Below are 9,683 nucleotides of genomic sequence, written 5' to 3' on the forward strand. Positions count from 1 at the left end.
CAGAACTCAAGAGAAGTCCAGCCAGGCTGAGAGGTGGGACAGCTTCCAAGGCTATTGTTGCAAAAAGGGCACGGTGCCCCCTTCTTTGGGCTCAGTGTAGCATACAGCAAACAACACCTGTGAACAATAGCTTAGCACTGTGCTCTCAGGTCTCGAGCCTGTGGCGTGTGTAACTTTCTCCTACAGAGAAGACGGGGGGGGTCTTCTCTTCAGTGGTCCCCAAATGATGATCGTGAGGCAGATGAGGGAAAATTTGGACAGACTCTCACAAGTGGGAATTGCAAAAGCTGGTATGCATAAGTGTAACTTTTGTCTTGTGTCTTAAAATGCCCTGACAATTAGTTTTTAACTTCCCTGTTGTCTTTGTTGGTTCTTCCTGTTCTGCTTTTCCTGCCCTATGAAGAGGTGATAGGAAAGAGTCATCTTTGACAGATAGGTAGTATGTTTATGTTAAATGAAGCTTTTACTTGATCAATTTTTACTTTATTTTAACATGTGCCTCAGTATGTTTGCAACCAGTTATTTAATGTTCTGCTCTATTTGAGATCAGACTCCATAACAGCAACTTCATCAAATTTCATACATCTGTATAAAACAGCTGTTTTGTAAAATACTAAGAGCTCTTCAGTGTGTTATAGAATAATGCATAGGTTTGCTGAGCATGGACTGCTAGGAAAACAATTGATATTAACATTTTCATTTTGATTTTGACAACAGCTTGAGATTCATTTTGCACTGCTTGCTACTAAAACAATATGAATGCTAGCTTATGTATTCAAGAATTAAATGTCAGTCATACTGAACTGGAATTCTAGTGATCTTAATCCTGCAATGTTAATTTTTGAAGTCTGTATTGCTCAAGTTTATGCCTTTTGTCTTCATTTGTCTTTTCATTCAATTGTATTATTTTCCTGACTGAAGAAACTTAGTACAGGATTAGTGAATACCGTGTGTTTCCATTGTTATCACATATAAGTACAAGCATGTAAGGATAAGCATAAAACTAAAATCTAAAAGGAAGGACACAACTTTTTTTCCTACTTCTCACTTCCTTTCTCTCCTTTCCCATCAAACTGAAACATATGATTTTTTTTTCTGTTGTTGTTTATATGTTTCATATACTATGGTCATAGATAATGTTATATTCAGGAATATTTATTTCGTTCTGTCAGATCATTTTAAGAGCTTTCTGGTTTTATTCAGTTGCTGAGTTTATTATTTTTCTTCTTTGGTGATCTTGAATTTCTTGGTCCTCCAGAGAAAGACGTAAAAGGAAGAGTAGAAGTCTCTCCAAGTCTCCTAAAACGACCAAAAAGAAGTCTTCACAAACTCCTTCTCCGAGAAGGTCAGTTTGCTATAAACATAAAAGTTAATGAGCAGTAAAGGAGGAAAAAGTTGTAGTATTTTTTTAAAACTGAAATGTGATATAGAGATCACTGTTATGAAATAAGCTAACTCAATTTGTGTTTCTTCTGGCTTTTGGTTTTTTAGTTTGGAAAAAGCTCTTTAGTAATTTTCATTTCTAAGGAAAAGGTCTATTTTTCAATAAGCAGAACACTCAAAAGTTGATGCAGATAAATATATTGAAAACAATTTGGGAAGTATTTTGATTGATTTACTGCCTTTTCATTAGTTATCTCAGATAATTTCAATTGGTCAGTATGATTCAGTTCTAAGTTAAAACAGACCAAAAAGCCCTTTATGGATTTGATCTTTGGTATGCTTTCAACTGGAGAATTTTTAATCTGTTAGCTCTTTGCAAATACCATGTATACTGAACACGTGCATTCTCTAGCTCTCTTCCCTTGTCTTTGTGAAGGGATTTTTGTTATGTTTGAAAGTGACTGAACCTTTCTGAAAGAAAGCAAACCAGGATACCAACATTCATAGTTATTGTACAATTTACTGTACAGTACAGAGTATGCATTGGTAGTACATTTGTTGCTGTGGGATCAAATTCTGATTTGAGTAAAAATTTTCTTAAACAGAAACAAGAAAGAGAAAAAAAGAGAAAGAGATACAAATAATGAAAGAAAAGAAAGGGAACATTTCAAGAAAAAAATTAGTAAAGTAAAAGAGGGAAAGGAGAAATCTGACAAAAGCACCACTACTTTGAAGGTAAGCTGCTACAAGTGGAACAATTATTGGAATTTCCTCCGTTCTTCATCTTTCTTTCTCTCACCCTTCTTTTCCCCACCCTTCTTTTACCCCATTTTCTTTATCAAAGTATTGCCACTTGATGGAGCTTGTGTGAATAGGTTACTGAAACACTTTGTTTTGGTTTCTTTCTCTTTTCTGTGCTGTGCCGTATGTTAGGAGTTGACTGGCTGCCTATCTGTATGGGCAGGCATAAAGGAGATTGTATAACTAAGCAGCAGGGTTCAGGGTTAGTTTGCCTGTTGTGGTTTAACCCTGACCAACAACTAAGCACCACACAGTTGCTATCATCCACTCCTCCTTGATGGGATGAGGGAGAAAATCAGAAGACTAAAAGGGAGACAACTTGTGGGTTGAGAATAAGGCAGTTTAATAGGGAAAGCAAATGCTGCACACACAAGCAAAGCAAAACTAGGAATTCATTCACTCCTTCCCATGGGCAGGCAGGTATTCAGCCATCTCCAGGAGAGCAGGGCCCCATCACGTGTAGCAGTTACTTGGGGAGACAAACACCATTGCTCAGAATGCCCCTCCCCTCCTCCTTCCCCCATCTTTTAATTCCTATGGAGAAAATTAGCTCTATCCCAGCCAAAACCAGCACAGGCTTTTGATCTGAAAAGATTTTTAATAAACTTGCATTCTGCAGTTCAGCCTCTCCCTGGTTGCTTTGGTCCTGGACTGCATATTTGACTCTGCAGGAATAAAACTGAAGATTTAAGGAAAGAGTAGTATGGGATTTTTCCCTTGCAAAATTGAAGGTGATGTGATTAAGAAAAGAAATATCTTCAAATGTTTAATTTATAATTTAAAACCCAGCATGCTTCTAAAGAGTAATTTGTGGTACTCAGAATTATTCAACTGTTATAAAACAGCTGATTTAGGTGACTCTGTCCACATGCTTAAGTAATTGTCTTACCCAAGAATTCTCTTAAAATTAACCTGACAAAAAATAGAAAAAATGCAATTCTGTTTTACTTTTAACATATGTTAAAGTCTTGATTTCTGGAGCTTTTTCTCATAGGTGCCATGATATTGCTTGTTCTGTATTACCTGAATATTGATCATAATGGCAGATCACTTTATGGCAAAGATTTATTGGGTGACAGGTTATTATGAATGCCTAACTTCATCCAATTACAAAAAAAAAAGACTTTAGAAGAATGTTTTAATTTAAAAAATTTTAAAACCCCTGATACCTCTATTCTGAAAATTGCTGAAACAAGGCGTGTAAAAATTGAGGCATTCAAAATATCAGTAATTGGTTGGAAGTCATATCTTGTAATGCTAGGACAATTTGGTTTTTTTAATAATTTTATCTTTGGTAGGACAAAGATCACACTGAAGAGGATCAGAATTCAGAAACTGACAAGGAAGTAGGCAATAGAGATACAGAAAGGATTGGTGAAGTCCAACTACAACAGAATGGGAACTATCAACCAAATGACGAAAACCATTCAATTAAAATGGAAGAGGTTTAAAGCAAAAAATAGACCACTGACTCAACTAAGGGATGAAATCTGAAACTTTTTATTTCCCAGAACAAGGAAGAAAATATCAACATAATCAACCTGAACATGGTGATAGTACTAGTAGCTCTTCCAATTCTAGTGACAGTTTTGTCTATTTCTTGCTGTAAAGCAAGAGAGCTCAGATCAGTAGTTATACCCTGAAAAGGCAGATGATATCAGAACTATTCATGTCTGAAAATCCATGGGTCTCCATGATGGCTGTACTTACTTGTAAAATGATGTATGTTAAGTTTTGCCATTTTCTGTTACAAATAAGCAGAAACTAAAAGATGTAAACCTGTACTATCAAAAAAAAGCTGAATATATGCATCGAAGATTGTTTAAAGTTCTGATTGTTCATGAATTTTGTATTGACTTGCTTTTCAGGTTAAAAATCTACAAAACCTTCAATGTGTACTGTTTGATGTGCTTCAAAATGGTGCATAAATGTACACATTTTCTTCTGTTAAAAATGAAAATTATTTTTAAACATAAACACAGTTTTATGGTTCTTATGTTAAATGCCCACTGACTAGTTTGTTTTTCATTTGCTTACTTCTTGAGATTCTTGGATTTTATTTAAAACAATTTCTTACTGTTATGCTTAAAATAATTATTTCTTTTAAAGTACTTGAACAATGCATGATACTTTTCTGTTCCAAAAAGGAACATGGCTATGTTATAGATAATAAGTTAGCTTACTGGGTTATTTTGGGGTTGTTTTGGTTTTTTGTTTATTTTTGTCCTTCCAGATGTAAGCACATTTATATGATATTATGATAACTTACAGCTTTGTTTTGAGTTGTACGGCAGTGTGTTCAGCTGCAAATAGTACTGGTGCCATTATGAAATATTTTTTTTCTTACTTGTTTAAAAAACTATGGGACCACAAGCAGAAGCTTTAGTGCCTTCTTAAAATAATGTGGTATTTTCAAGAAATGTTTGTGCTATTACTTATTTTCATCTAAATCTTACATTATTTCTATTGTTATTTGCCACCACAATACTGTAGACAAGAAAGCAAGTAATTTCTCAGAAGGATTTTTTGATTCACTTGTTAAAATACTAAAACTCCATCTTAATTTTTTTTTTAATTACTAGAAGAGATTTATAGGTGAAAGCAAAGATGCATTTTGGGTACCACCACTGTACAAAAGCAGTAGCTGAATACAAAGCCTTTTCTGATCACCTGCATCAAAGACAGTCCTTTAGACATTTAATCTACATTTGGATGGCCTTAATTGTTACCTCTCCATCATCATCTCTGATACCTGTTGGGTGATCAACAAGGAATCATATGCAAAGCTGAGGGGATAAATAATTTTGGAAAATGTTCTAATTTACAAAGGAGTTATACAGTAGAGATTCTTTTTTTAATTCTTAAAAGAAAAAGCATGTAAGAAGAGAATGACAAACCAAATATTTTTGTCAAGCTAAAACACTGAATACTTGAGTACTTTGAGTATTGTGCCCAGTTCTGGGCCCCTCAGTTTAGGAAGGATGCTGAGACTCTTAAACACGTCCAGAGGAGGGCAATGAGGCTGGTGAAGGGCTTGGAACACGAGCCCTATGAAGAACGGCTAAGGGAGCTGGGGTTGTTTAGCCTGTCAAAAAAGGAGGCTCAGGACAGACCTTATCACACTCTACAACTACCTGAAAGGTGGCTGTAGTCAGGTGGAGGTCAGTCTCTTCTCCCAGGCAACCACTGACAGAACAAGAGGACACAGTCTTAAGCTGTGCCAAGGGAAGTTTAAGTTAGACATTAGAAAAAAAATTCTTCACTGAAAGAGTGATTGCACACTGGAGTCATCTGCCCAGGGAGGTGATGGAGTCACTATCCCTGGACATGTTTAAAAAAAGACAGGACATGGCACTCACTGCCATGGTTTTGTTGATTAGGAGCTGTTGGGTTAGGTCATAGGTTGGACTTGATGATCTCAAAGGTCTTTTCCAACCTAGTGCATTCTATGATTCTGTAACATGGCTTGTACCCTCTGAATTAATTTAATCAGTTTCATCATTGTGAGATTTCTTAAGAGTCATACCTTTAAAATTTATACCTAAAATCAAGTAGATTATTTTTACAACAACTTGATACAATCAAATTACTTGCCTTACTTCATGGGAAGTTATTTCCTTCAATTAAAACAAAATAATACCATATTGACTATTTGCTTTCAATTTGTTTTCATTTTCCTTTGCATAAGTAATTCTTATCACAAAAATGAAAAAGAAAAGCATATTACAGGGAATGTAAAATAATCCAGTTTGATTGTAAGATGCTAATCACTTTTTAAATAGGACTTTATGTTCTTGAGACTGTGTACATTTAAGACTATAGAAAATGCTTTACCATGTAAAGTATAGATACTCATTTTTGTGTTGTTTAAGCCACATGCTGTTGATTGGTAAGCAGCTTATTTTGATCAAAGAATGACAAATTTGTATGCTTATAGAAAGACTGTGAAGGACTGTGTCTTACAACAACTGTCTTATTTATGATGTGTAAGTAGCATAGAGCAAAGAAATTCTTTGCATACTTGTCCTTGCTACCATTTCACTAATAAAATTAAATATTTTAGAGGGAAGTTTGCTTTTACATGCTTTCAGTTGATCTGATGCTGGCTGGATGCTTCCCCTCCACAGCTGGACAGGGGAGAGAAAATATAATGAAGGGTTCATGGGTTGACATAAGGACTAGGAGAGATCATTCATCAAATACCACCATGGGCAAAACAGGCTCAAATTAGAGATATTGAATTTATTGCTTACAAAATCAGAGAAGGATAATGAGAAGTAAAAGAAAACCTTAAAAACACCTTCCCCCCACCTCTCTCTCCTTCCAGCTCTACCTCCTACCATAGTTGGTGCAGAGAGATAGGGAATGGGGTTTATGGTCAGTCCATCACACATTGTTTCTCCCACTGCTCAGGGAGAAGAGTCCTTCCCCTGCTCCAGTGTGGGGTCCTTCCAATGGGAGACAGTTCATTAATTTCTCCAATGTTAGTCCATCTCACAAGCAACAGATCTCTGTGAACCGCTGCAATGTGAGTCCATTCCATGGGCAGCGGTCCTCCCCATACTGCTGCAATGTCGGTCACTTTTCCACGAGGTGCAGTCCTTCAAGAACAGGCTGGTCAGGCATGGGGTCCTCTCTCCACAGGCCTCCCGCAAGGTCACAGCCTCTTCCCAGGCATCCACCTGCTCCAGTGTGGGTGTCCTCCACAGGCTGCAGGTAGATCTAGGCATCCCCATGGATGTCCATGGGCTGCAGGGGAACAGCCTGCTTCACCATGGTCTTCACCACAGGCTGCAGAGTCTCAGCTCTGGTGCCTGGAGCACCTCCTCCCTGTCCTTGTTCACTGACCTTGGTGTCTGCAGAGTTGTTCCTTTCACATATTCTCACCCTACTCTTCTCTAGCCACAATTACAACTGCACCACAATGTTTTGGGTTTTTTTCTTCTTTTTAAATATGTTATCATGGAAGCGTTACCGCCATTTCTAATTGGCCCAGCCTCAGCCAGCGTCACATCTGTCTTCGGAGCTACCAAGGATTGCCTCTGTTGGACATGGAGGAAGCTTCTGGCAGCCTCTCACAGAAACCACCCATCGTCCTCACACTTGGCCACTACATTCAGGCAGCTTCTTTGATTTGAAATGGGGATACAAATGAAAATAATACCTTTGAAAAGCTAAGTTTCTCCTTTGGGAGAAATTAAAATTCTTGCAGTGTATCACATTTCAGCTGAGATTAGTTGGATTTCCTGAGTTTTGTTATCCTGAAATGGCATAGCTCTATTATATAGCAGTTACAGAATATGCAAAGGATTATGTACAGTTAGCAAAGAAACATGCCTTTGAAAATTATTAGTTAAGGATGGAAGCCTTACTAGCTAATGCATCACATGTGTAAGTCAATATGTAGCACATTGTTATATCATATGTGAATTAATGGTTCACTTACAAAAAGTTTTGGGGTTTTTTTATAAAACAGGCAAACTAACAAAAACAAATCCATCAAGCATATAAATTCCCACCCCACCCCAGGTCATATTTTCTTACAAATTCTATATTTTTTGATTTTGTTTTGTAAATACTATGCACGTCTGTGATGTAGTTAAGTTATATCTATTCCTATTAGGTGATTTTTGGTTCCCCTCTTCCTAAAAAGCCACCACTAGAGGGCTATTCTGTAAAATGCCTGCCTCTGCAGAAGGTAGCTAATTTTTAAACCAGTAGCATAGCACAGTAATGAAGTTCCTGCTTGCTCCACCAGGATTGTGTGCTGTCACAGTGCAGCTAGTCTGAAGCTGCCCCCCTAAACTCGACCAAACTACAAACAAAACCAGGTCCCCAGATAAGGTGGAGATAGGCTGGATTCAAACAGAGACCTCAGCCAACCCTGTTCAAGCCTAGATGCAGATACACCACTGGCCAGAGATCTGGGCGGTGAGAAATCTCAACCAATCGGCTATCTGAACCCAGGAAATTCAAACATCCTATAAGAAAGGCATCCATAATAAACTCTGGGCTGTTTGTTGAGGACCCTCAGTGAGTCCGTCTCGTCTCTGTCTCCGACCAACAACCCCCAGTGTAATATCTGGTGATTCCTGACATGAAGACAGCAGCCATCCTGTGAGTAGAACGGGGGGAGAAAGACAAACTGTTCATAAAGAGCGGCAAACCAGCAAAACGCTGAAAAAAATCAAAGCAAGTGTGGAGAGCTGCCAAACCAGCAGCAAAAAGCTGCAACAGTGCAGCATGGAGAGCTGTTTGCAGTGGAAAGCCGCCCAAATCTGGGTTCCTTTGTAAATACCCCTTGTAAATAGGAGAAAAACCCCACTGGAAACATGGCATGGATTTCAGCCAAGAAAAACCCAGTAGTTCAGGTATGAACCTTTTTACTTCAGCGGGAGATAAAGTATAAGCAACAGACTCTAGAAGCCGCTATGGACATTATAAAACCCCAGAGGCTTGTAAAATAGGCTTTAGATGCCGCCATGGATGTTATGAACATTATAGAGCCCTGGAATCTAGTCTCAAACTGGCGTGGTTGAAAGCCGAGCAGGATGCAGGGACGACAGCAAAGATGCCATGAGCACCCAGCAAGCACAGAAAGTGGGGAAGAGCCACCGGGGGAGCAGATGCCATTTCAGGTGCGCAGGCAAAGAAGACAGGTGAGAAACCAAGGGGGAGGGCAGCCATTATGTGAAAAATGACAATATAATATTGGCTTTTGCATTCATGTACTAGCTTTTACATGTTTATTAATCACAAGTATTTTTGATATAGTTCAATTTATACTTACATTTTAACTGCTTTTGTGTATAGTATAATCTGTTAGTTTATGTATGCACCATATAGTTTATATAAATAGTAGTGTGATAATACTATATTCTAGACTTTAGCAAAATGTTAAAATAGAGACTATGTAATGTTAAAAATGGTTTTATATAACAAACTCAAAGAATGGTGTAAAACAATTATGTTGTTTCTCACATCTGCAGACCGGCCTCTGCAAGAGATAAGATAATGGTGAGCGAAACCAGAGACCTAGAGAGGATTTATTATCTACTTGTTATCAGGGAGTGTTAAACAACAGGGTGGAACTTCAGGAAGAAATAGAATATATGGACCTAATTTACAAAATGTTATGCAGGCAAATCAGAGGTTGAAAACAAGCAAAAGAGTTCCTAGAACATCAAAAACTCAAAGGAATGTTTGAATAGTGTATAAGCTAATGAATATGCATGTAACCCCAGCAATGGAACTGTATATAGAGAATATGATTTTAAGCTACCAGTGTGCTCTTTGGCCATTTGCCAAAAGCACCCCAGCGCTGGATTAATTATTTGCCCTTTTATCCTTTATTAAACTTTTAAAAATCCTAAAGAGTTAACTCTCTTTTTCACAAATTTGGATGTCCCACCGAGATCAGGACCTCTAGTCTCAGTGGCTAGGGGGGTACCAGGCGGGAGGCGCCCTGCCTAATGACAGTGGTTCTCCTGGGCTTTCCC

General features: G+C 37.9%; 1 protein-coding gene across 3 annotated transcripts in view; it reads left to right on the forward strand.

The window, feature by feature from the left end:
- Nucleotides 1-6,253, forward strand: part of LOC139604871 (splicing regulatory glutamine/lysine-rich protein 1-like) — a 71,489-nt gene extending 65,236 nt beyond the window's left edge. For 2 of the 3 annotated variants that reach the window (XM_071456186.1, XM_071456188.1), the window contains exons 10-13: nt 404-436; nt 1,259-1,345; nt 1,989-2,118; nt 3,483-6,253. In XM_071456186.1, the coding sequence (XP_071312287.1) occupies nt 404-436; nt 1,259-1,345; nt 1,989-2,118; nt 3,483-3,635 (403 nt within the window). In that variant the 3' untranslated portion in view covers nt 3,636-6,253. The remainder of the gene's footprint in view (nt 1-403; nt 437-1,258; nt 1,346-1,988; nt 2,119-3,482) is intronic. The other variant, XM_071456187.1, reaches the window with a different exon arrangement.
- The last annotated feature ends 3,430 nt before the right edge of the window (nt 6,254-9,683 follow it).

This window comes from Agelaius tricolor, unplaced genomic scaffold (assembly GCF_023055355.1).
Source record: "Agelaius tricolor isolate 1412-34295 unplaced genomic scaffold, bAgeTri1.0.p SCAF_56, whole genome shotgun sequence".
NCBI lineage: Eukaryota > Metazoa > Chordata > Aves > Passeriformes > Icteridae > Agelaius > Agelaius tricolor.